This window comes from Mobula birostris, chromosome 3 (genome assembly GCF_030028105.1).
Source record: "Mobula birostris isolate sMobBir1 chromosome 3, sMobBir1.hap1, whole genome shotgun sequence".
Classification (NCBI taxonomy): Eukaryota; Metazoa; Chordata; class Chondrichthyes; order Myliobatiformes; family Myliobatidae; genus Mobula; species Mobula birostris.
This window is the reverse complement of record NC_092372.1, coordinates 63,107,985-63,135,156: the sequence shown is the minus strand read 5'-3', so window position 1 is coordinate 63,135,156 and position 27,172 is coordinate 63,107,985. Positions and strand designations below refer to the sequence as shown.

The 27,172-nt window shown below is 40.8% G+C and overlaps 1 protein-coding gene across 6 annotated transcripts in view; it reads right to left on the bottom strand.

The window, feature by feature from the left end:
• corin (corin, serine peptidase) overlaps positions 1-27,172 on the bottom strand; it is a 186,432-nt gene that overhangs the window by 113,948 nt on the left and 45,312 nt on the right. For 5 of the 6 annotated variants that reach the window (XM_072252756.1, XM_072252758.1, XM_072252757.1 and 2 more), the window contains one exon: positions 4,681-4,856. The exons of the other annotated variant lie outside the window; for it this stretch is intronic. In XM_072252756.1, coding sequence (XP_072108857.1) covers positions 4,681-4,856 — 176 coding nt within the window. The remainder of the gene's footprint in view (positions 1-4,680; positions 4,857-27,172) is intronic. 6 annotated transcript variants of the gene reach the window in all.

The window sequence follows — 27,172 nt, the reverse complement described above, 5'->3', positions numbered from 1 at the left end:
ATGCATTATTGAAGGTTTTTTAATGCTTTTTCTTCTGACTTGATTTGTTTTTGGACTTATAATATAATGATATGAGTTTATAAAAACTCACAGCAAACAGTGGGAACCTCGTTATCTTTCCAAACAGATTTCACTTTCCATGCACACTGTTGACATGTAATAACAACAACATATTTTCAAGGAACTCAGTGGGATTACATTCATTAACTCACTGTTATGTGAAGGACACAGAACATGTTTAACAGGTGGTTCCAATTAAAAGCTTCTTAATGATTACCCTTTGCAGAAGATTGTTCCAATAATATTCTCTAAAATGACCTCCATTAGTCAAGAAAAAATGCCTCAGCAAAGCTCTGCTGAAGTAAGATGCTTTCTAAACTGCGTTAGTCACTATTCTACTAGAACATAAGTAGGAGTCGTGCATCATGGTGCAGATTCCTTCCACGGCACTTACTATATAATATGTCAATCATACTGTACTTAGAGAAAGGAATAATTTATTTCAAATTATGTAGGTGAGTCAAGCATCTCGTAACAACTAAATTGCCCTCATTTCTACACTTTTCCTATCCTTGCTATGACCATTTCAGTTCTGAAAGGCACAAAATGGTAAATCATAGCTGCATGATTCCCAACAGATCAGTGGTGACTCAACATCACAATTCTTCTTTCCTTCATTCTTTTGACCTTATGATTATAATATTCTCTCCAACATAATGCAGCTTCCGTGGTTGGCTCTATGTTTCGCTCCCCAGTCCTAGGCTTCTGTTTCACGGAAGATGTTGAAAAAACTTCAGCAAAGCCAGGCAGTATCTGTCCAAAGAGTAACAGTCAACATTTCAGCCATAACTCTTTGTCAGAATTGGAAAAGCGGAAGATTTATGTTAACTTTCAGAAGGATAGCAGGTAGGAGAGGTATGTGCAAAACCAAGGGAATGATAAAATGATAATAAAATGAGTTAAAATGGTTAATGGCAGCAATTACCAGCACACAAAATCTCTTGTCCATGTAATGAGTTGATCATGACAACATTATGGGATCTGCCTTGGTAGACCAAACATGTACCAACAGGATAAGCAAAACTGAGCCAACATGACAGGAAAGGGAAAGGAAAGTGCTGGAAACATTATGCAGATCAAGCAACCTCAATGGAAAGAAAAATGTTTTAAATGAGGAACTCTTCATCAGACCCAAGAAAGAAAGAAATAAGTTAATCTAGGTAACAACAAAGGTGGAGGTCACAGTGGGGGGGAACAAAAGGTGAAGTCATATGGCAGATGAGATCAGATGAAGCTACTCTGGATGCGTCACCTGTTGCAGAAGTGGTTCAGGCATAATGGGTCTGTGTGCGCATGCGCCGGTCATGCATGTAGCCTGTTACAGCTGTTCTGACTAGTATTCTTACTTTTTTCTTCTTACTTTTTTAACTTACGTTATTTTTTTGTATTTTTTTTCACAGTAACACATTGAAGCTGCACCCTCTCTAACATGCTGATAGAGAGAGTTTTATTTGGGTTTTTAGCGCTGGAAATAGTTACATTCCGACACGTCTCATTAGCGGGGCAGCAGTATGGTCGCATTGTTTATTCCAGGGACCAGCTGATTGAGCTTATGCCGGCCGGTTTAGCGAGCAGAGCGGCGGACATCCCGGCTGACATCTGGAGGAAAGCACACAGGGGATGCAGAGAGGGATCACAAAGGCGAAGAAAGAGGACCGGGTCGAGACAACAGAGACTTATGGAGAAAAGGAGTTCGGTGGGTAATAAAATGGATGAGTTCACGGCGCTAGCCAGGTGTCAGAGAACATTTCAGGAGTGCAGTGTTATGTGTTTTACTGGAACGGGGCTGCAGGAGGACATACCCAATCAAAACTCTTCCATGGACGGCTTCCAGACCGTTCCGGCTGACCGGAAGTGCACTGAGAGCGGTAAGCGTAAAGGAGTTGGGGGCTTACTGTCCTGGTTAACAACAGATGGTGCAATCCAGGTCATATTACGATGGAGAAACGTGTTTATAGACCGGATATTGAACTTTTTGCTGTCGGACTCCGGTCATATTCCACCGAGATACAACACTGGGCGTCATGGGAGGTTGTTCCTGCCTGTGGCCATCGAACTTTGCAGCTCCTCCCGTGGAGGGTCAGACACCCTGAGCCAATAGGCTGGTCCTGGACTTATTTCCATCTGGCATAGTTTGTATTTTGTTGTTTGATTGTTTGTGTTTTTTGTATTGCTATATTTATGCTCTATTCTTGGTTGGTACGGCTGTAACGAAACCCAATTTCCCTTGGAATCAATAAAGTATATCTATCTATCTATCTATATCTATCTACCTAGCATGCTAGGTGATACTCAAAGAGGAAAACAAAAAGAAAAAAGCTTAATGTGTCAGTAACTGCCACCATTAAACCATTTTTTACATTACCCTGAAACAGACATTATCTCTGCATCCCCCTCTCATCTCCTACTGAAAACTAACTTGATTTGCTCTTTCAACTTCTGCTTCTGTTCTTCTATTGTAGAAAGCTAGACCTTCTCTGCACTGGGGCCTGAAATTAAATTTATGATATTGGAAGTTTAAATGCATTGAAAGTGGCTTGTGACCCAACAGAAACAAATACTCCCTCATATCATCCTGTGCATTCCTACTCAGAAATCTGTAAAAAGTTAATTTATCCAGCCAGGCATGAGTGAGCCAAGTGTGGCATATGCAATGAACATTGCATCGATTTGTAAAACCTCAGAGGTAGTCAGCTGCATTCTCCTGAAAAACTCTTTCAGGAAATAAGCTTTGCTTAAATTCCAGGAATCACATAGCTTCACGACCAACACTCAGATATAACTGCCATAATATTTTCTCAAGAAACAAAACATGTTCATTGGCACTGAATTCCATGAGGGAGTTCATATGAGCTCCTGCTGTACAATAGCGTGAGACCAGCAGAGAGCGCAGGGAGATGAAGCATGGCCGCTTTCAAGGTGACGCCTCACTGAGCCAAAGTTATTGAAAAAATCAGCAGACCCCACTTCTGCCCCACTCAATAACCAATCCGACCCCTTTAATGGAAAAGGTCAATGTTCAAACGTCAGTCTAGTGCCCTCCTAACCATTGGAAGAAAACGTTCATGAGAAACCCTGAATCTTATAGTAACAGAGTTCATAATACAGTGTAAAGCTAAGCCACGGGTGAATAAATTATCTAATTTAATTTTGCCAAAGATGATACATCTGCCTGTGGGCACATCTGTCTCTCACAACTTTTTAATATATTGTTCTACATTCACAAAAATATTATAAGTAAAAATACTTCTCTTTATTTTTCATTCTTTTTACCATTTATGTTAAATCCAATGATACTACCCGTTCTTCATATCACAGGCCATATTCAGCATTCTCAGGACTGGTTGGTAATTTATCTTTACACAAATGATTTAAATCAAAATGCATAAAATGAAATTTTGGAGCTTTCATTCAATCTATTGAATGCTTCTTATAAGAATTGAATAATTATAACAATAAAACCTTTCTAAGCAAAATTAGAACTTCCTATTATATCTAAGCCCTCATATTTTTGCCCACCCCTATTAAATAATTGTTGGCAAAGACGTAAGAGGAAATTTGGATCAAATTACGTGCTTCATAAATCTATATTTATATTCTAGACAAACCCATGATGAATAACTAACTTGAACAGGTGGGAGAACCTTTCACAAAATAGAGTCAAAATGGGAATCAAAAAATAACTACCCAAGCTCTAAATGTGCCCACTGCATATACAGTAGTCTCAGAGGCCACTTCATTAGGCACCTCCTTTAATTAATAAAGTGACCACTGAGTGTGTGTTCATGATCTTCTGGTGCTGTGTGTAGTCCACCCACTTCGAGTTTCGACATTTTGTGAATTCTGTACCTCTCTGTTGTAACGTGTGGTTATTTGAGTTACTGTCACTTCCTGTCAGCATGAAGTAGTCTGGCTATTCTCCTCTGACCTCTCCCATTACCGAGATGTTTTCATCTACGGAACTTAAGCTCTGGATTTTTTTTTGTTTATCGCACCATTCTCTGTAAGCTCTAGAGACTATTGGGCATGAAAATCCCAGGTGATCAGCAGTTTCTCTGAGATACTCAGGTCACCCCGTCTGGCACCAACAATCAATCCACTGTCAGAGTAGATCACATAACTTGCCCATTCTGATGTTTGGTCTGAACAACAACAGAACCTCTTGACCATGTCTGCTTGCTTTAATGCATTAAATTGCTGATTAGGTATTTGGTGTATAGGTGTACTTAATAAAACTGGCCACTGACTTTTTGTATACTGGACTAATAACATACCTATAAAAACATAGAGTGCTACCTTTTTAGATTAAACAAAATTCTAATTCAAATATCAGGACAACAACCGAAGAAAGAAATCGGTAACAGCAAAAAAAGGTTGTAAATTTAAAGGTAGATATAATATGCCTACTCAGGTTTTTGACATCTACTGGATAGACTGTTCAATGAGTCAGGCATAATGTACTTTAAAAGTCTTTCAAAACCTAAGATTTTAAATGTCACAATAAAACAGTATAGAATGATGGAAATCAGTCTCTACAAACAGAAGGCTGGTCTTGTGATGCAGGGCAATAAGTTCAATTAAGAAGCTGCAGGAAAAATAAAATTTTAACAGTCGGCTTACTTTTTCCTTCCAATTGTTGTGGTGAGAAACATATCCCGTTGGTGTTTTCCATTCCTGTGTCATTGACAAGCCAAGAACAATTGAAACCTGACCAATTTGTAGTCAGAATTTTTAACAGCATTCCGCAGCCTTCCATTGCCTCCTCACAGAATGACATACATGGCAGCATTATTGATCTAGACAAATAAGATAAAATGAATAAAGTTTATAAAGTATAATATTGTCACCTACTTACTGGATTTTATAACTTGAAAATATAAATATATTTAAGAACATGTACATAGCCCAAAAAAAAATTAACTGCTTAAAATAAAAGCCAATGTGCATTACTGGCGGATAACCTAAATTTCCATTGGCACTACATGGTTGCAGAGTAGGGTAGGATCTCTGCACACCCTTGCAAGACTCATCAGAGTGAGGACTAGAGCCTCAAGAGTGGATGACTGCTGAGTAGAACTAAATTAGAGACTGAGATAGAAAATCAGTGACAGAAAACATTCATATCTTGTGGAGGAGCTAAATCATGCCAAGCTCCACCTCCATAAATCCAGAGGGCTTTTATTGTACAGGGCGATATTTAATGGTCTCATTAGAGAGGGCAAGATATCCATTTTTCACAGCAACAACATCAAAGTTGCTGGTGAATGCAGCAGGCCAGGCAGCATCTCTAGGAAGGGGTACAGATGCTGCCTGGCCTGCCTGCTGCGTTCACCAGCAACTTTGATGTGTGTTGCTTGAATTTCCAGCATCTGCAGAATTCCTCATCTTTCCATTTTTCACAGCTTCAGTTTGGTGCCTTTGACCCGTCTTCATTAATTATTTCCGTTGTCCTCTGGGTTTGTATTGTGAACTATTATTTCCTACCCCATGTTATCCATAAGAATACCTTACCTCAAAGCACAGCGTGCACAAGCAAACTTCATCAAGCCAACATCTTTATTGTTGTTTGCTCTCTGAATCACTTGTAACATTACATTTAATTATTGTAAGAACTTTTGATCAGTCTTGCAATGTTCACATTTTCCTCTCTCACAGGGCATAGGATATACTTGTCACTAACGATGTTCCTTAAAGTTTAATCTCCTTCATGAATAAGTACTTTTGGATCTCATGGGGAGTTATGCAATAGACATTTTTGTAGGGAGATATATGAGTGCCAATCACAAAAGCACAAGTGTGTTTCATCCATGTGCGAGACTGGTTTCACGGAACAGCAAGGAACATTTCTGGCCACAAACATTTGTTGAAGAGGAAAAGCAAATTAGGCTGAGGAGAAGAAATATATTCCCTGAATAGTCTTTTTTTTTACATGAGATGACAAAATAAAAACTAGATATTCCCATCAGCCAGTGATCACTCATTGCGACAGAGGAAGGCACTAGTACTGTCATGTTTTATAAAGTATTTGAAAGGAGGCATTAATGCCAACATGAAATACTATTGAATGTATGCAGTAGCATAAATGATATATTACATGATGTTAGTGTATTTATTAGAACTTGCATACTTAATGGCCATATGTGCAACGATATTAAACAGATCCTATTCTTCCTCTATAAACACTTTGGTTCTGGAATGTTATTTTCCAAAAGCAACAGTGCAGTGTAACCCTGCAGCTGTTCCCTTCATTAATAAGTATACCGCTGTGGATATTGTTGAGGGGTGGGGTGGAGGGGGAAGACATACCGGGGGAAACTGCAGCAACCAGGTCTCTGCCAAGTTTCTAGTAAATGTTGTTTTTTTCTTTCTTTTCTATTTGTACATAGATCGTGAGGTGAGAATGGGTCTAGGGTTAATGGTATGTTCTTTGTGTCGGTGTGGGAACTCTGGAAGACCTCCTGTCTCCCTGACAAGTACACCTGCACAAAGGGCATCAATCTGCAGCTTCTTCAAGACTATATTAAAGAACTGAACCTTCAGCCACAGGGAGGTAGTGGTCCCTAAGTTGGAGGACAGTACTTGGGTGACTGTCAGGAGAGGGAACGGAAATGGGCCGCCAGTGCGAAGAACTCCTGTGGCTGTTCCCCTCAATAATAACTACAGTATACTGCCTGAGGGCCAATCTACCAGGGAGAAGCCATGGTGACCAGATCTCTGCCACAGAGTCTGGTTCTTTGGTCAGAAGGGAAGGGAGGAGAAGAGGAATGCTGTAGCGATAGGGTATTCCACAATTAGCAGAGCAGGCAGGAGATTCTGTGGACATGAAAGAGACACCTGGATAGTATAAGACCATAAGATATAGGAGCAGAATTAAGCCATTCGGCCCATCGAGGCGGCTGCGCCATTTCATCATGACTGACCCAATTTCCCGTTCAGCCCCAATGTCCTGCCTTTTCCACCTATCTCTTCATGCCCTGACTAATCAAGAATCTATCAACCTCTACCTTAAACATACATATAGACTTGGCCTCCACAGCTACCTGTGGCAAAGTATTCCACAGATTCACTGCTCTCTGGCTAAGGAAATTCCTCCTGATCTCTGTTCTAAAAGGAAGCCCCTTTATTCTGAGGCTGTATCCTCTGGTCTTAGACTCTCTCTCCGTAGGAAACATCCTCTCCACATCCACTCTATTGAGGCCTTTCACCATTTGGTAGTTTTCAATGAGGTCACTGCTCATTCTTCTGAATTCTAGCAAATACAGGCCATCAAACGCTCTTCATTTGACAAGCCGTTCAATCCTGGAATCATTTCCGTGAACTTCCTCAGCCCTACCACTCTGGTTCCCGTACACCTGCCAAATTAGTTAAACTCTTCCCAAGAGCTCTAGAAAACTTGCCCACAAGCGTATGGGTCTTGTAGCAAATACATTGCCTCCCATGTGTCAGGGATGTCTCAGATCAGGTCCACAACATTCTAAAAGGGGAGGGTGAGCAGCCAAAAGCTGTGGTACATATTGTTACCACAACATAGGTAGGAAAAGAGAAAGGGTCATGATGAGCAAATAAAGGAAGTTAGGCAGTAAACTGAAAAGCAGGGTAGTAATCTCTGGATTACTGCCAGTATCATGTGCCAGAATAAGATGATCTCACAGACGAATGCAAGGCTCATGAATTGGTTCAGGGAAGTGTTTCAGGTTTCTGGATCATTGGGATCTCTTCTGGGGAAGCTATGACCCGTACAAAAAAGGCAGGTTACACCTGAAACCAAAGGGGGGGGGGGTGCAATAGAAACATAGAAAATAGGTGCAGGAGTAGGCCATTCGGCCCTTCAAGCCTGCACTGCCATTCAGTACGATCATGGCTGATCATCCAACTCAGAACCCTATACCTACCTTCTCTCCATACCCCCTGATCTTTTTAGCCAGAAGGGCCATATCTAACTCCCTCTTAAATATAGCCAATGAACTGGCCTCAACTGTTTCCTGTAGCAGCGAATTCCACAGATTCACCACTCTCTGTGTGAAGAAGTTTTTCCTCATCTCGGTCCTAAAAGGCTTCCCCTTTATCCTCAAACTGTGACCCCTCGTTCTGGACTTCCCCAACATCGGGAACAATCTTCCTGCATCTAGCCTGTCCAATCCCTTTAGAATTTTACACGTTTCAATCAAATCCCCCCTCAATCTTCTAAATTCCAGTGAATATAAGCCTAGTTGATCCAGTCTTTCATCATATGAAAGTCCTGCCATCCCAGGAATCAACCTGGTGAACCTTCTTTGTACTCCCTCTATGGCAAGAATGTCTTTCCTCAGATTAGGGGACCAAAACTGCACACAATACTCCAGGTGCGGTCTCACCAAGGCCTTGTACAACTGCAGTAGTACCTCCCTGCTCCTGTACTCAAATCCTCTTGCTATGAATACCTTATGTGCAGGTTTTCTAGAGCTCTTGATAAGGGTTTAAACTAATTTGGCAGGGGGATGGGATCCGGAGTGATAAGACTGAGGATAGGGCAGTTGGTGTACAAGTAGAAGCAATGTGTGGTGAGATTCTGAGGATGGACAGGCAGACAACGGGGCAAAAATGCAGTCAGTAGGATGAGTAGAAGTGTAACATGTAGTAAAATCAAAAAGGGCAATGAAAACGTGACTGAAGGTGCACACAGTATATAGAATAAGGTACAATTGATGTCCTTGTAGCACAGTTAGAAGTTTGCAGGTATAACATTATGGGCATCACTGAGACATGGCTGAAAGAAGATCATAACTGAGATCTGAATATCCAAGGTTACACGTTGTATCGAAAGGACAGGCAGGTAGGCAGAAGAGGTGGGATGGTTCTGTTGGCAAAAAATAAAACCAAATCCTTGGAAATCCTGAATTAGATGTTGTGTTTGAACCATGGTTCCTTAAGGTTGTTTTAGCTGGGGGTAGTAATGGGGACAAGCTCCCACTACCGATTAAATTCTCCCAATGGCATGCACCTCAAATAAGTCCAGCTCCTGGCCTTCACATGTGGCTTAGCTACTAAACCCGGCAGAACAGTTTCTGCTGACAGGAGAAAGAGCAAAGGTGGGATACTGTTGCCTTAAAACCAGTTATTTCGGGCAGATGGGGCTCATCAGCCATGGTTGGCATCTCAGCTAGGAGAAGGAAAACTCTGATCTCAAAACTCTGCTGCCTTGAAACTATACACATTCATGGGAATGGCTTCAGGAGTAAACCCTGAGGGAAAAGTCCAGAGCTGGAGTCTCTAAGGCAGTCCTACATGGAGTTCAATGCTGACTGGCAACTCCTGTGATGCTGCTGGTACCAAACTGTATCGGTCTCTGCCGTTCCTTCGGATTCATCAGATGTATGGAGGGGAGGAGCTTGCTACATGGGCAACAGCTTGCTCTCCATACCATGCTGCCCAGGTTTGCGTATCTAGAAAGCCAGGACACAAAATCCATGTGCAACCCTGACTGATGGAGGCCTCGTTCACTCAATGAACCATATTTGATTAAGGGGCTTAAGGTAAAGAACCCCCCCCCCCGCCCTTAGGAGAAGTAATCATGATATGAAAGAATTCACCCTGCAGTTTGATAAGAAGATAAAGTCAGATGTATCAGCATTACAGTGGAGTGAAAGAAATTGTGAAGCTTGAGAGAAGAGCTCTCCGATAATGATTGGAAAGGTACACTAGCAGGGATGACAACTGAACAGCAATTGATGGAGTTTCTGGGACCAATTCGGAAAGCGCAAGGTAGATACATCCCAAAGGAGAAAAAATATTCTAAAGGGAGGACGAAACAGCTTGGTTAACAAGAGAAGTCGAAGACTGCATAAAAGGAAAAGAAAGGGCAAAAATTAGTGGGAGTTTTGAAAACTGGAAAGCTTTTAAAAACCAACAGAAGGCAACTAAACAGGCCAAATAGAGAGAAAAGATGAAATATAAAGTTAAGGCAGACAATAATATAAAAGGGGATACCAGAAGTTTTTTTTTCAGATATATACAAAGTAAAACAGAGGTGTGAGTGGATATTGGACCACTGGAAAGTGATGCTGGAGAGCTAGTCATTGGGGATAAAGATATAGTGAATAAACCTAATAGGTATTTTGTGTCAGTCTTCACGGTGGAAGAAACTAGCAGTATGCCATAAGTTCAAGAATGTCAAGGGGCCAAAGTGAGTGTAGTTGCTATTACTAAGGAGAAGGTGCTTGGGAAGCTGAAAGGTCTAAAGATAAGTAAGTCACCTGGACGTGATGGATACACCTCAGGTTCTGAAAGAGGTAGCTGAACAGATGGGGAGTCATTAGCAATGATCTTCCAAGAATCACCAGATTCTGGAATGGTTTTGGAGGACTGGAAAATTATAAATGACACTCCACTTTTTAAGAAGGAAGGGAGGCAGAAGAAAGGGAATTATAAGCATTAAGGATGAAGTTTCAGGGGTTCTTGGAAGCACATGATAAAAATAAGCTAAAGTCAGTATGGCTTTCTAAAGGAGAACTCTTGCCTGAAAAATTTGTTAGAATTCTTTGAAGAAATAACAGACAGAATAGACAAAGGGAGAGTCAGTGGATATTGTTTACTTCAATTTTCAGAAGACCTTTGACCAGGTGCCGCTCATGAGGCTGTTTAATAAGATTCCATGGTATTACAGGAAAGATACTAGCATGGATAGAGCATTGGCTAATTGGCAGGAGACAAATAGTGAGAATAAAGGGAGTCATTTCTGGCTGAAGGCAGTGTGGACAGGGCCAACGAACTCAACCTGTTCTTTAACAGGTTTGACATTGTGACCCCTGCCCATCCCCCACACGAGTCATCTGTTGTCAGCCCCCAACCAACACATATTCCACACTCCCCTCCTACCCCTCCTTACAGTCCCCCACCCTGCTCTCATGACTATACCCCTTCCCCACATGAAACCACCATGATGGGCTTCACAGCTGAACAGGTGAGAAGACAGCTGAAACGTCTCAATCCAAGCAAGGCTGCAGGACCGGATGGTGTCAGTACCAGGGTGCTCAAAGCCGGTGCCCCTCAGCTACATGGAGTACTTCGCCATATCTTCAACCTGAGCCTGAGGCTCTGGAGGGTTCCTGTGCTGTGGAAGACGTCCTACCTCATCCCCGTGCCGAAGATGCCGCGCCCCAGCGGCCTCAATGACTAGAGACCGGTGGCATTGACCTCCCACATCATGAAGGCCCTGGAGAGACTTGTTCTGGAGCTGCTCCGGCCTATGGTCAGGCCACACGTAGATCCCTTCCAGTTCACCTACCAGCCCCGACTAGGAGTTGAGGATGCCATCGTCTACCTGCTGAACCGTGTCTACACCCACCTGGACAAGCCAGCGAGCACTGTGAGGGTCATGTTTTTTGACTTCTCCAGTGCGTTCAACACCATCCGTCCTGCTCTGCTGGGGGAGAAGCTGACAGCGATGCAGGTGGATGCTTTCCTGGTGTCATGGATTCTTGATTACCTGACTGGCAGACCACAGTACGTGTGCTTGCAACACTGTGTGTCCGACAGAGTGATCAGCAGCACTGGGGCTCCACATGGGACTGTCTTGTCTCCCTTTCTCTTCACCATTTACACCTCGGACTTCAACTACTGCACAGAGTCTTGTCATTTTCAGAAGTTTTCTGATGACTCTGCCATAGTTGGATGCATCAGCAAGGGAGATGAGGCTGAGTACAGGGCTACGGTAGGAAACTTTGTCACATGGTGTGAGCAGAATTATCTGCAGCTTAATGTGAAAAAGACTAAGGAGCTGGTGGTAGACCTGAGGAGAGCTAAGGTACCGGTGACCCCTGTTTCCATGCAGGGGGTCAGTGTGGACATGGTGGAGGATTACAAATACCTGGGGATATGAATTGACAATAAACTGGACTGGTCAAAGAACACTGAGGCTGTCTACAAGAAGGGTCAGAGCCATCTCTATTTCCTGAGGAGACTGAAGTCCTTTAACGTCTGCCGGACGATGCTGAGGATGTTCTACTAGTCTGAGGTGGCCAGTGCTATCATGTTTGCTGTTGTGTGCTGGGGCAGCAGACAACAACAGAATCAACAAACTCATTCGTAAGGCCAGTGATGTTGTGGGGATAAAACTGGACTCTCTCACGGTGGTGTCTGAAAAGAGGATGCTGTCCAAGTTGCATGCCATCTTGGACAATGTCTCCCATCCACTACATAATGTACTGGTTGGGCACAGGAGTACATTCAGCCAGAGACTCATTCCACTGAGATGCAACACAGAGCATCATAGGAAGTCATTCCTGCCTGTGGCCATCAAACTTTACAACTCCTCCCTTGGAGGGTCAGACACCCTGAGCCAATAGGCTGGTCCTGGACTTATTTCCTGGCATAACTTACATATTACTATTTAACTATTTATGGTTTTATTACTATTTAATTAATTATGGTGCAACTGTAATGAAAACCAATTTCCCCTGGGATCAATAAATTATGACTATGACTATGACTATGTGACTAGTTATGATCCAGAAGGGTCAGTGTTGGGACCGCTTCTTTTCACGTAATATGTGAATGACTTGGATGCCAGAATTGATGCCTGTGTGGCCAAATTTGAGGATGAGATAGGTTGAGGAGCAGGGAATCTGCAGAAGGAGCTAGTCAGATTGGGAGAACAGGCAAAGAGGTGGCAGGTGGAATATAGTGGAGGGAAATGTATGGTCATGCACTTTGGTAGGAGGAATAAAGGTGCAGATTATTTTCTATATGCAGAGAAAATTCAAAATTCAGAAGTGCAAATGGAATTGGGAATCCTTGTGCAGAATTCCCTAAAGGTTAACTTGCAGGATGAGTCAGTGGTAAGGAAGGCAAATGTAATGTTAGCATTCATTTTGAGAGGAATAGAATATAAGATCAAGTATGTAATACTAAGGCTTTATAAGACACTTGTGAGGCTGCATTTAGAGTATTGTGACCAGTTTTGGACAACTCGTTTAAGAAAAGATGTGCTCGCATTGGGATGGTCGAGAGGAGGTTCACGATAATGATTCCAGGAATGAAAGTGTTAACATATGAGGAGCATTTGATAGCTCTGGGCCTGTACTCACTGGAATTTGGAAGAAGGAGGGGGGATCTTACTGAAACCTATCAAATATTGAAAGACCTAGATAAGGGGATGTGGATAGGATGTTTCCTATAGTAGGTGAGTCTAGGACCAGAGGGCACAGCCTCATAATAGAGGAATGGTCCATTTAGAAGAGAAGAAATTTCTTTAGCCAGAGGGTAGTGAATATGTGGAATTCATTGCCACATACCACTCTGGAGACCAAGTCACTGAGTATACTTAAAGCAGAGGTTGGTAGATTGGTGATTAGTCAGGGTCTCAAAGGTTTTGGGGAAAAGACAGGAGAAAGCGGTTAAGAGGGATAATAAGTCAGGCATGATGGAATGGCAGAGCAGATTCAATGGACTGAATGGCCTAATTGTGCTTCTGCAGTATGATGATTGATCTGAAAATTCCATCACTGATAGGTTATAGGTACTCTACAGAAACCGTGGTGTAGGAAAGTGCATGTTTGGGTTTCGTATCCATCATTAGACAAATTGCCATGAACCATCTGAAAAAGTTTGTCTTGCTGCATATCATTCAAACAGGAGCACTAAACCTACCATAACTTCTTTAACTTTCAACAGTTCTTGTCATCAGTGTACAGAATAACTAAACTATAATAATGTCTGGCTGAAAGCAGAGTACAGTATTGAAGCCGTTATCGTAACGTGTGCATGCACCCTAGCATTATTATTGATGCCAGCATTACTTTAATCATATTTCAGCTTCTACGTGTACAAACATTCTTCAGTTTCGTTCAGCACAGAGGTATCAGAATTATTTTATTTTTCAAACTCTCAGTGATGCACTTCGTGTATGTAGGGGTCCGACAGGTCAGTTCAAATGACTTAAGATTCAATTGTCTAAACATATTATTTCTTTTCCTCTTATGAAATATTGCAAAAAAATGACACAGACAATTAAAACAGTAAAATAAAAGATGAACTTCACAAGCAACTTACTTAGTTCGATACCGTAATACCTAACAGCAAACTCTTGGACCTTAAGTTTCAGACCTCCAATGATAAGTAGCTTCTGAAATTACTGACTGGCAGACCGTAGTCAGTTAGTAATGGCCATAAAATTTTATCCATCTTTATCCTTAACACTTGGAGCAGCATGATAGTGTAGCGGCTAGTGTAATGCTATTACAGTGCTTGTGACTTGGGTTCAGTTCTGTTGTTTGTATGGAATTTATATGTTAACATTGTGACCACATGTATTTGCTCTATGTGCTCTGGTTTCCTCCCACATACCAAAGACGTATGGGTTAGTAGTTTAATTGATCACATGAGTGTAAATGGGTAATGCAGGCTCACTAGGGTGGAAGGGCTTGTTCCTCTGCTGTACACTCAGTGGCCACTTTATTAGGTACAACTGTACACCTGCTCAACAAAGCGAATATCGAACCAGCCAATCACGTGGCAGCAACTCAATGCATAAAAGAATGCAGACATGGTGAAAAGATTCAGTTGTTCAAACAAAACATCAGTATCGAGGAAGAAATGTGATCTAAATGAATTTGACCGTGTAATGATTGTTGATGCCAGAAATTGTGGTTTGAGCATCTCAGAAACTGTTGATAACCTGAGATTTTCATGCACAATAGTCTCTAGAGTTTAGAGAGAATGGGGCAATAAACAAAAAAAATCCAGTCAGCGGAATTTCTAGGGGTGAAAGCACCTTGTAAATGATAGAGGTCAGAGGAGAATTGCCAAACTAGTTCAAGCTGAAAGGAAGGCGACCGTAACTCAAATAGCCATTTAGGTATCTCAGAAACTGCTCAAGCTCAATAGTTTACAGAGAAAGGTACAAAAAAAAATCAATGAGCAGCAGCTCTATGGGAGAATGGCCAGGCGGGTTCTAGCTGATAGAAAGGTGACAGTAACTCAGACAACCACGCATTACAACAGTGGTGTTCAGAAGGCCACCTCTGAATGCACACACTTCAAACCTTGAAGTGAATGGGCTACAGAAGCAGAAGACCACAAACATCGGTAAATAAAACTGAATAACTAACTAAATAAATAAATAGATATTTGCTCCCCAGCACTGCGTGCTCAGTCCCCTGCTCTCCACTCTGTATACCTATAACTGTGTGGCCAGATACAGTGCCAACTCAAACTTTAAATTTGCTGTTAACATCATCAGATCAACAATGACATTGAAATGGATACAAGAAAGAAACTGCTAACCTTATGCCATGATGTGAGAACAACAACTTAGCTCTAAATGCCTGACCAAGCTTTGGTGGGGCAGGGAGGTGAAGTGAACTCAATCGTGCCCACAGAAATTTCGGCAGCATCAATATAATCAGCTAGCTCACTTTGTTCCTCCATGCTGATGCAACGATCAAGAAAGCACAGCAGTTCATCTACTTCCTTAGGCACCTGAGAAGATTTGGCATATCCATGAAGATTCTGTGGAACTTCTACAAAGTCTGGGTGAGCTCTGAACCAGTCACCCCATCATTTCCTCTTTCCTGTCAGTGTTCCTGTGGCACTTATATCCACAGTAATGCCGTGTTTTGAGAGGCTGATAATGATACACTTCAATTCCTGCCTGAGAAGCAACTTGGATCTACTCAGTTTTCCTACCAGCGCACAGATCCACAGCAAATGCCACTTCATTGGCTCTTCACTCAACTCTGGAACATCTGGACAGCAAAGATACATACATCAGGATGCTCTTTATTGACTACAGCTCAGCATTCAATACTATCCTCAAAACTCATCAATAAGCTCCAAGACCTTGGCCTCAATACTCCTTGTTCAATTGGATCCTTGATTTCCTCACTTGCAGACCTCAATCTGTTTGGACTGGCAACAGCATCTCCTCCATGATCTCCATCAGCCAAACTGCACCTCAAAGCTGTGTACTAAGCCCCCTATTCTACTCACTTTATAGTTATAACTGTGTGGCTGAGCACAGCTCCAATGCCATATTCAAGTTTGCTGATGGCACCACTGTTGTGAAAATCTGGCTGAGTGGTGCCACAACAACAAGTTCTTTCTCAATATCAGCACGACCATGGAGCTGATTATTGACCTCAGGAGGAGGAAATCAGAGGTCCATGAGCCAGTCCTCATCAAGGGATCAGTGGTACCGGGGGTCAGCAACTTCAAATTTCCCGGTATTATCTTTTCAGAGGACCTGCCCTGAGCCCAGCACATACAGTAAGTGCAATTATGAAGAAAGCACAGCAGCACCTCTACTTCCTTAGAAGTTTATGAAGATTCAGCATGACATCTAAAACTTTAACAACTTCTATAGTTGTGTGGTGGAGAGTATATTGACTGGCTGCATCACAACTTGCAATGGAAATACTAATGCCGTTGAATTGAAAAATCCTACAAAAATAGTGGGTACAGCCCAGTCCATCACGGGTAAGGACCCTCCCCACCCTTGAGCATATCTACATGGAGCAATGTCGCAGGAAAGCAGCATCCATCATCAGAGACCTCCACCACCCAGGTTATGCTGTCTTATTGCTATTGCCATCAGGAGGAAGGTGCAGAAGCCTCAGGATTTACACCACCAGGTTCAGGAACAGTTATTATCTCTCAACCATCCGGCTCTTGAACCAGATGGGATAACTTCACTCAACCTCACTTACCCCATCATTGAAATGTTACCACAACCTATGGACTCACTTTCAAGGACTCTTCATCTCATGTTCTTAATATATATTGCTTAATTATTTTTTTCTCCTTCTTTTTGTATTTGCACAGTTTGTTATCTTTTGGACACTGTTTGTTCACTGTTTTGGTCCGTTATTTCATTGATTTTATTATGGTTATTGGACTTACTGAGTATGCCTGCAAGAAAATGAATATCAGGTTTCACAAGATCACAAGATCACAAGACAAAGGAGCAGAAGTAGGCCATTCGGCCCATCGAGTCTGCTCCGCAGCTCCCCCATGAGCTAAACTATTCATCCATCTAGTTCCAATTTCCGGCTTTTTCCCCATATCCCTTGATACCCTGACTAATTAGATACCTGTCAATCTCCTCCTTAAACACCCTCAATGATCGGGCCTCCACAGCTCTATGTGGCAACGAATTCCACAAATCCATGACCCTCTGGCTAAAAAAATTTCTCCTCATCTCTGTTTTAACTGGGTACCCTCTAATTCTAAGACTATGGCCTCTTGTCCTGGACTCACCCACCAAGGGAAACAACCTTTCCACATCTACTCTGTCCAACCCTTTCAACATTCGAAACGTTTCTATGAGATTCCCTCTCACTCTTCTATACTCTAATGAATACAATCCAAGAGCCAACAGATGCTCCTCATATGTTAGCCCCTGCATTCCAGGAATCATCCTCGTAAATCTTCTCTGAACTCTCTCCAACATCAGTATATCCTTTCTAAGATAGGGAGCCCAAAACTGCACACAGTATTCCAAATGAGGTCTCACTAATGCCCCATAGAGCCTCATCAACACCTCCTTACTCTTATACACTATTCCTCTTGAAATGAATGCCACCATAGCATTCGCTTTCCTTACCGCCAATCCAACTTGGTGGTTAACCTTTAGGGTATCCTGCACGAGGACCCCCAAGTCCCTTTGCACTTCCGATTTTTGAATTTTCTCCCCATCTAAATAATAATCTGCCTGATTATTTTTTCTTCCGAAATGTACAACCGTACATTTGTCAATGTTGTATCTCATCTGCCATTTCTTTTCCCACTCTCCTAAACTGACTAAGTCTCTCTGCAACCTTTCCATTTCTTCAACATTTCCTGCTCCTCCACCTATCTTGGTGTCATCCGCAAACTTGGCCACAAAACCATTTAATCCATAATACAAATCATTGATATACATCGTAAAAAGAAGCAGCCCCACCACCGACCCCTGTGGAACACCACTAGTAACCGGCAACCCATCAGAATAGGATCCCTTTATTCCCACCATTTGCTTTCTGCTTATGAGCCAATGCTCCACTCATTTCAATATCTTTCCTATAATTCCATGGGCTCTCATCTTACTAAGCAGCCTGATATGCAGCACCTTTTGAAAATCCAAATACACAACATCCACAGCCTCTCCCTTGTCAATCTTATTCGAGATTACCTCAAAAAATTCTAATAAGTTGGTAAGGCAGGATCTTCCCTTCATGAAACCATGCTGGCTTCAGCCTATCTTGTCATGCACCTCGAGGTATTTCATAACCTCGTCCTTGAGGATTGACTCCAATATCTTTCCAACCACCAATGTCAGACTAATAGGTCTATAATTTTCTTTTTGCTGCCTACTTCCTTTCTTAAATAGCGGAACTACATTTGCGACCTTCCAGTCCTCCGGAACCATGCCAGAGTCTATTAATTCCTGGAAGATCATTTCCAATGCTTCCACAATCTCCAAAGCCACCTCCTTCAGAACCCTCGGGTGCACCTCATCCAGGCCGGGAGACTTATCTATTCTTAGTCCACTTAGCTTCCCAAGCACTTTCTCTCTGGTAATCTTGACTGTACCTATTTCTATTCCCTGATACCTCTGGCTATCAGGTATATTGCTCATGTCTTCCACTGTGAAGACTGATGCAAAATACTCATTCAGTTCCTCCGCCATCTCTTTGTTATCCATTATAATTACTCCAGCATCATTTTCAATCGGTCTCGTATCTACCCTTGTCACTCTTTTAACTCTTCATATATTTAAAAAAACTCTTGGTATCCTTTTTTATGTTAACCGCCAACTTCCTTTCATAATTCATCTTTTCTTTCCTAATGACTTTCTTAGTTTCTTTCTGTAAGTTTTTAAAGGTCCTCCAGTCCTCATTTTCCCACTAATTTTTGCTTGTACGCCGTTTCTTTTGCTTTCATTTTTGCCTTAACCTCTCTCGTTAGCCACATTTGTGCCATTTTTCCATTCGTGATTTTCTTTTTTCTTGGAATATATTTTTCCTGCATTTTCCTTATTTCTTGTAGGAATTCCATCCAATTCTGTTCTGCCGTCCCTCCATTTAGTTTACTTTTCCAATTGACTTGGGCCATTTCCTCTCTCATACCACTGTAATTTCCCCTGTTCCACTGAAATATCGATACACCTGATACCAGCTTCTCCTTTTCAAATTTGAAACTGAACTCAATCATATTATGATCACTACTTCCAAGAGGTTCCTTTACCTCCAGCTCCCTAATCGCCTCAGGTTCGTTACACAGCACCCAATCCAAAACAGCCAGTCCCCTGGTGGGCTTCTGGACAAGTTGCTCCAAAAAGCCATCCTGTAGGCATTCTACAAACTCCCTCTCCTGAGATCCATTACCTTCCCAACTTTCCCAATCCACTTTCATATTAAAATCCCCCATAATTATCTTGACATTGTCCTTCTGACACGCTTTTTCTATTTCCAGCTGCAACTTGTAGTCCACATCCCGACTGCTGTTTGGAGGCCTGTATATAACTGCTATTAGTGTCTTTTTACCCTTGCCATTTCTTAATTCTACCCATAAGGATTCTACCTCTTCTGATCCTATGTCCCTTCTTTCTATTGATTTGATATCGTTACTTACCATCAGGGACACGCCACCCCCTTTACCTACCTTCCTATCCTTCCTGTACACTGTGTATCCTGGGATATTCAGCTCCCAATCACATCCATCATTTAGCCATGACTCGGTGATGGGCACAATGTCATATCTTTTAACCTGCAGCTGTGCAGCAGGGTCATCACTGTACTTTGATCTTGTAAACTTTGCTGCTATGCACTTCATCTTTCAAATCTACTCCTCTTGACCATTCTACCATTGTCACTTTAGCTTTACTTCAGACTGACATTATTCCTACAGAACCTGGGGCTCTGTAACTCACTCTGCAACTGGATCTTCAGCTTCCTAACTGGAGGACCACAATCCGTGCAGACTGGAAATAACATCTCCTTCTTGCTGACAATCAACACTGGCGCACCTCAGGGATACGTGCTTAGCCCCTACTCTACTCTCTCAACACCCATGACTGTGTGGCTAGGAACAGCTCAAGTGCCATCTATAACTTTGCTGATGATACAACTACTGCTGGCAGAATCTCAGATGGAGATGAGAGGGCATACAAGAGCGAGACATACCAGCTAGCTGAGTTGTGTCGCAGCAACAACCGTGCACTCAATATCAGTAAGACCAAAGAGGTGATTGTGGACTTCAGGAAAGGTAAGACAAGGGAACACAAACCAGTCTTCATACAGGGATCAGAAGTGGAGAAAGTGAGCAATTTCAAGTTCCTGTAAGGAAGTTTTTATGTTCTTCTGGTGCGTGTTTCTTCCGGGTGCTCCAGTTTCCTCCCACAGTCCAAAGACTTACTGGCTAGTAGGTAAATTGGCCATTGTAAATTGCATTGTGATTAGGCTAGGGTTAAACAGGTGGACTCATCGGGTTGGAAGCATTTGACCCACACTACACATCTAAATAAATAATTAAATGATGTGACAGTGGCAAGAACCCCTCCACTCATGAAAATAATGTGAGACTATTTTATAAATGCAAACACGAGGAAATCTGCAGATGCTGGAATTTCTCGGCCCGAAACGTCAACTGTACCTCTTCCTATAGATGCTGCCTGGCCTGCTGCGTTCACCAGCAACTTTTATGTGTGTTGCTTGAGACTATTTTATGCCCGTTTGAGATAGCTGAGCCAAATTGGATTGTTCTGACTTGCTTACACTCATTCACCAGCTTCCCAATAATTCAAAGTACATAGCGGAGAAAGGACACCCAAGATGTCAGATGAGGTAAATATATACTCTGGCTGCTGCAGCAGGAAATGTTGGTATCACAAGTCCAAAGGCTCTGTCAAAAATAGCTTTAAGAGGGAAAGAGTGTGGAGCCTACAGATGCAGGTGTCAGTGGCGTGGTTATTAAATTTAGGAATGTACAAGAGTCAGAGTTTTGAAAAAGAACAGAGGATTTACAGAACTGGGGGAGAGACAATGTTAGATTTGGATGATGCTTTGGGGAGATGTTAAAACAGGAAACCCAGCATGGATCAGCAAGCACTGGTCACTCAGACAAACAGCAGCCTGCTTGGAGTAGGTACACTACCATGTTAGGGTTTAATCTAATGAAAAAAGTGTGCCAATGGCATGTAAATAAATAATTCAACACAGAATCCTTTCATACATTGGGAAGGCTTATGAAGTGAATTCCCGAGTTCAAGTCTAGGTGGCTGAAAAGATGCTAAGATAGAGATAAGCTTTATTTGTCACATATCATCATAGCATGCCCACAGATGGCTGATGTGATTATCTTTAGGTACGAGTGAGAGGCAGAATTAGAGGAGTACAGAAATCTTGTCATTGGAGGAAGCTACAAAGACAAAGAATGTGGATGAGGGCACAGGGCGATTTCAAAGCAAGGAGAGGGATTTTAAAATCAAGGCTTTACTTAACCAGGAGCAATTGTAAGTGAGTGACTAGATTGAAGGTTGACTAAGACAGGTGAGATATGACATAGAGTAGGTAACAGTAATTGGGATGGACTGATGTTTACAGAGACTGGTAATACAGAGGCTAGCCAAGTACTGGGAGTCAAGAGTAGGCTGAGATGGGGTTCAGCAGCAGAGCTGGAAAAAAGGCAATGACAACATTGTGCCAAAAGTCAAATAGGTGGCCTTGGAGATAGCATGGCTGTCAACAGTACGGCTTAGTTTCAATCAGTTGCCAATGACAGGAATGGAGCCAATGGCCAGATAATGGAGTTTGTGACACTAACTATTTAAAATGGTTTCTGTCTTGCCAACCATTGTATATAGTATTGGTTATTGCAAAAATAGTCTGATAATTTAGATATATTGAAGCAATAAACAGGAGTGGTGATGAGGTAAACGTCCATGCAAAGAGTGGTGAAAAGTGATGCCACAGATGTTTTCATTTATCTTGTTTCAGGTAACTTTCTGCTATAAAAATTAGTAGAGCAAAAACAAATAACTTTCATATTCTTTACCATAAAGTACAAACCAAAGGATGCTAGTTTAACATTTTGTTTCTAAAAGCAGTGGTTTATGAGTAATGTTAAAAGCGACTGAATTCATTTGTTTTAAACATTAGGTGATGTTACAAATTCTCAGTAAGACAAAGTCCATATTGTCTTAAGGTTACCTCACAAAACCTTCTCATAATTCCATTTCCTTCCCTCCTAATACCTCTGATAAAAGCAATCATTCTAACAGAAGCTACAATATGTTTATACATTAAAGTGCAAAGGTAAATTGTGATGATGATTTTCACGATCACACCATAAAAATATCCATAATAAATGTGGGTGTATTAAATGGATCAATCACACATTTTTCAAGCACTCATTCTTGCCAAGCAGCAGTCTTGGAATTGAGAGCAAAGTCCCTAATCTGAGTGCAGTGAAGTAGAGAGCAGAATGCATTCAAAATTCCATGGGTAAAATAGATACTAATTATCTGCTGTAAGTCATTTGCGTAATTACAAATGTTTCATGAAAGATTTTACATCAAAGTCATAGAGTGTAATGGAGTACAATTCTTTTCTAAAAAGCTGTTGTGCATTTTAATAATAGTACTTGGTATAATTTTATTAATATACTTGCAAATAAGTTAATCATCAAAATCGAGCTGTGCTTATTTTAGATAAGAGTGAACAGTTCTCTACATTTGTATAGTCTGACTTCACCAAGATGTCATAATTGTGACGTTAGTTTGTGATCAGTTCAGTACCTGGGCATGCTAAACCTTGAACCAGCTTACAGAACATAGAAAAATACGACGCAGGTACTGTATACCCTTTTGCTCTCAAGATTGTACCAACCATGATGCCAATCCAAGCTAATCCCACCCATCCCCACCTGCACTCAGTCAATCGCTCTCTATTTCCTGTTCATGTACCTATATGAATGTCTCTTAAGAAGTACTGCAACATATTTATATTTTTTAAAAAATTACAGATGACAAAGTGTAAGATTGATAGATAAGTAGATACTTTATTGATTCCAGAGGAAATTACAGTGTCACAGTATCATTACAAGTACAGTCTAACAGGAGGGGGTCATCTCTTCCCTGGTTGTCGGTTGACTCATTATAGAGCCTGATGACTGACAGTAAGGATGATCTAATATAGTGCTCTTTGGAACAGCTCAGTTGTCTTAGTCTATTACTAAAATTGCTCCTCTGTTCAGCCAAGCTGGCACACAGAGGGTGAGAAACATTGCCCAGCATCGCCAGGATATTCTGTAGGGTCTTTTGTTCTACCACAGATTCCAGTGTGTCCAGTTTGACTCCTATAACAGAGACAGCCTTTCTAATCAGTTTATACAGACTGTTGGCATCACCCATGTTGATGCCATTGTCCCAGCACACCACCACATAGAAGATTGTACTGTCGACAATGGCCTTGTAGAACATATGAAGGAGAGACCTGCATACTCCAAAGTACCTCTGTCTTCTCAGTGAGTAGAGGTGTCTCTGACCCTTCTTGTACACAGCCTCTGTGTTGCTGTTCCACTTAAGTCTGTCATCCAGGTGCATCCCCAGGTACTTGTCGGTCCTCACCACATCCACATCCTCACCATCAATATTAACAGGGAGCAGTGCAGGCTTGGTCTTCCTAAAGTCCATTACCATCTCCTTGTCTTGCTGATGTTGAGCTGCAGATGATTTGATGATTCAGCTTGCACCATATGACAAAGTCCTCCACCAGGGCCCTGTATTCATCCTCCCGTCCTCCCTTTATACACCCAACTATTGCTGAGTCATCAGAGAATTTCTGCAGATGACATGACTCAGTGTTATATCTAAAGTCCAAGGAATACAGGGTAAACAGGAAGGGAGCCAATGTAAATGGCTTCTGGTGTAACTCACCTACCTTCAAAACACCCACACACTCAACAATGTAATCACCTCAGATTGTGCTGAAGTAAGCAGGAAAAAATAATGGAAATGTGACCTAGAATGCTGAGTTAAGGACATCTTCAGATCAGGATATGTAATTAAATTATCTGAATATTTTGCTCCAAAATTAATTTTCTTTAATGAATTATAACTGAGTTATAATTGACTCCACATTGTTTCCTTCTGAATGTTTTCTTTAATAAAGCTCTCAGTCACCTGATCCAATATCTTCAAATGTGACTGAGCTAATATGTGAGCTTATTCCATCCAGCATCTTGTACTCTTTTCTATGCCATAAAGTTATCACTCACAAGTGATAATTATATAGCATTATAGAACAATGGACTCTGCGAGCTAAGTAAGACTATATGTGTGTGGAGTTTGATTTGCTTACTGTAGTGTTTTGATAAAATGCAAAACTAAATTAGTTTAATATCTGAAGCTAAGTTAACCTAGTTCAAAATTTTAATTTGAAACTTATCTTCAGTATGAAGAAAACACATGGCAAGGAGAAAGAATTATGTTTGGTATTACTCTGAATGTTATCTGCGTACATAAGAAATAAGATATAATTTCAATGTCCAATACACATTTCAAGTTAATGGATGTTTATTTCCTTCCATGTCTGGTTCAAACTGCACCCTCAAATCTGACTAGTTATTGACCAGTAATGTTATTAAGCCAAATTTGATATCCAAAATGACAACAGTTATGGCCCACCTTACGATACATGATCATTTTCTCACCTGATTCGAGTGCATGGAAAAAGGAATAAAGTTGACTGCCTGTTGTAACTAAAATGAATATCCTTCTGTAACTGGATAGAATAAGTGAAGAGAGAGTGAGGAAGAATGAAGCCTACGGCCCTAATAGCCTGAAAAGAAACACACTAATCAAAGCACACTCACATCAAGTAGCAGTTTTTGCCAAGTTATGCACACTATATAGAAGTACTCCACCAAACATTATTACAGCAAAATCCAGAAATGTATACAAACTATGATAATCCTAATATCCTTTCCTACAAGAGCTTCATTTAAACAGGATCAAAGCTCACCAAATAGAGGAAGTGAAAAATTGCTCAAACACAAAACAGGGAACAGAATTACAATTTACAACTACAGATTACTTTGATTTCTAATGTAGAAAACAGAAATAACACAAATGTTACTGACTGGAGTGAGAGTTGAATTACATTTCTTTATTTGGAGAATAAAATGCTTGGTTGCTTTAAAAGAAGGCACTGATTCTGCATCTAAAACAAAATCTCTGTGTGATTATTGTATATTTTATTTATTGAGGTCTAATGTTTTTCACAAGACCACTGAAGTTGAAGTCCATTCACATTATTGAAAACTGTGATTGTAAAGTATTTCCTAGAAATCTTCATCTTATCCAAATTAAGATCTTTGACAATAACAAAGGTATCACTGAAACCAATTTTATTAAATTTATAAATACCTGAACTACATCATTACCGGGGTACCATTTATCAAGCTTGGGAAAAAAAAACATGCCAAGTACTTATCACATTGTCTGTCAACAAGCAACAGTGAACAAACAAAATAATTCCCAAACATTCTATCTGCAAAAACTCTAAAAGGATGAGAAAGAAAAATGAGCAACATCTTAGTCTGATTGCTGGACATTGCTATCTTTGCTTTACAAGGTTTGATGAGAGATCCACTGATCAGAAACAACTCAAAACCCAGTTGTGGTCAGTGAAATTATCCAGATGTACTTGCAGTTTCCAGGCTTCCCTTTCATAAATACAAATATCTGCCAAATCCAGAACCACCATGCCATGAAGCTTCACCTATTGCTAGTAGGTATTATTCCACCATGGATGGGTGCATGATTGATTGCTCTATTTAAGTATGCTTGAATCAATCAACTGAATAGTATGTTACTTCGATTGCAGTGCACAAGAAACTACATTCCCATACCACTGAACTCTTAATACAAAGGAGTATCTACTTACAGATTATTTCAGCAAAAATCCAGCAACCTTAGCAGCGAGTTGAAGATGTTATGGAAGAATTCTTCCAATGGATTTATGGATTATTACACATTCTATGTAATTATCAAATTCTACACTAATGATACATGTGGACTTGAATAGCATTATACACATTATAACTAGATCTTAATTGTTTTTCTAACTTTATCATTTTAATAATCTCAATTCTTTAAGGCTTGATGGCAAGCCAAGGATTATTTTCTACTTCCAATTTCTTTTAACAAAGTAGTGGTGAACAACTTTTTTCTTGGGTTGGGTGTTTTTCAATTGTCCTTTGAGCTATGCTCACCCAGGTAGTGACAAGTATCCCATTACCTTTACGGTATGCCTTGTAGGTGGTAGGAAGTTTTGAGGGAAAAATCAGGATGTGATTATATTTGTGTATCTGATCGAGAAAAGTCCTTGGTCAAAGTTGTTTCCAAGATGTTGACTGTGGGTTTCTTAGATTTGGAACTTTAATAATTATATGGAAGGAAGTTATCTGCTATAACAAAGTCAGTTAAAGATTTGATTAATCAATTAAATATCAAAAGGAACTGGGAGGGGCATGACACAAAATTACTTGCCACTTGTCCTAAATAAAGATGAGTTCTTTCATTGTCTGCAAAATAAAACTGAGCACCATAAAATTATCAACAATCAGTCGAGAAGCAGCTGAAGATGGTTGGGAGTACAAACTGATGAAAGGAACTCTTACAAAATATCTTGATATCAGTAACCTCAAGCACACGTGTCATCTTTGTTTGAAGTAATGCTCTAGCTAGTCACACACAAACTAGGTATCTGAATTTTACCACCATCTGCTTAACAACTATAAATATTTCAGGGTTCTACAACAACACCAAGAGATTCAGAGCAACAGACACAGCTCACTCATATGTTCTTAATAGATTTGCCCATAATCTGTTAATTCTTTTCAACAATCAAAATTTTTATTTAACCAATAAGATTTATTTAAACTGCACAACTGTTGGTGCTTAATTAAAATTTAAACTTAATAACTTTACTGCAGAAGATAACCTCCTTCAATAGACTGAAGGTCCAACATACCACACTATTTAAAATAAATATATTGTATATTTGTGGAATATCTTTGCTTGCATGTTCCATTTATCAAAATATTTGTATAGAAATATTGACATTTATGATGTAATTATGTTCTCTGACACTTA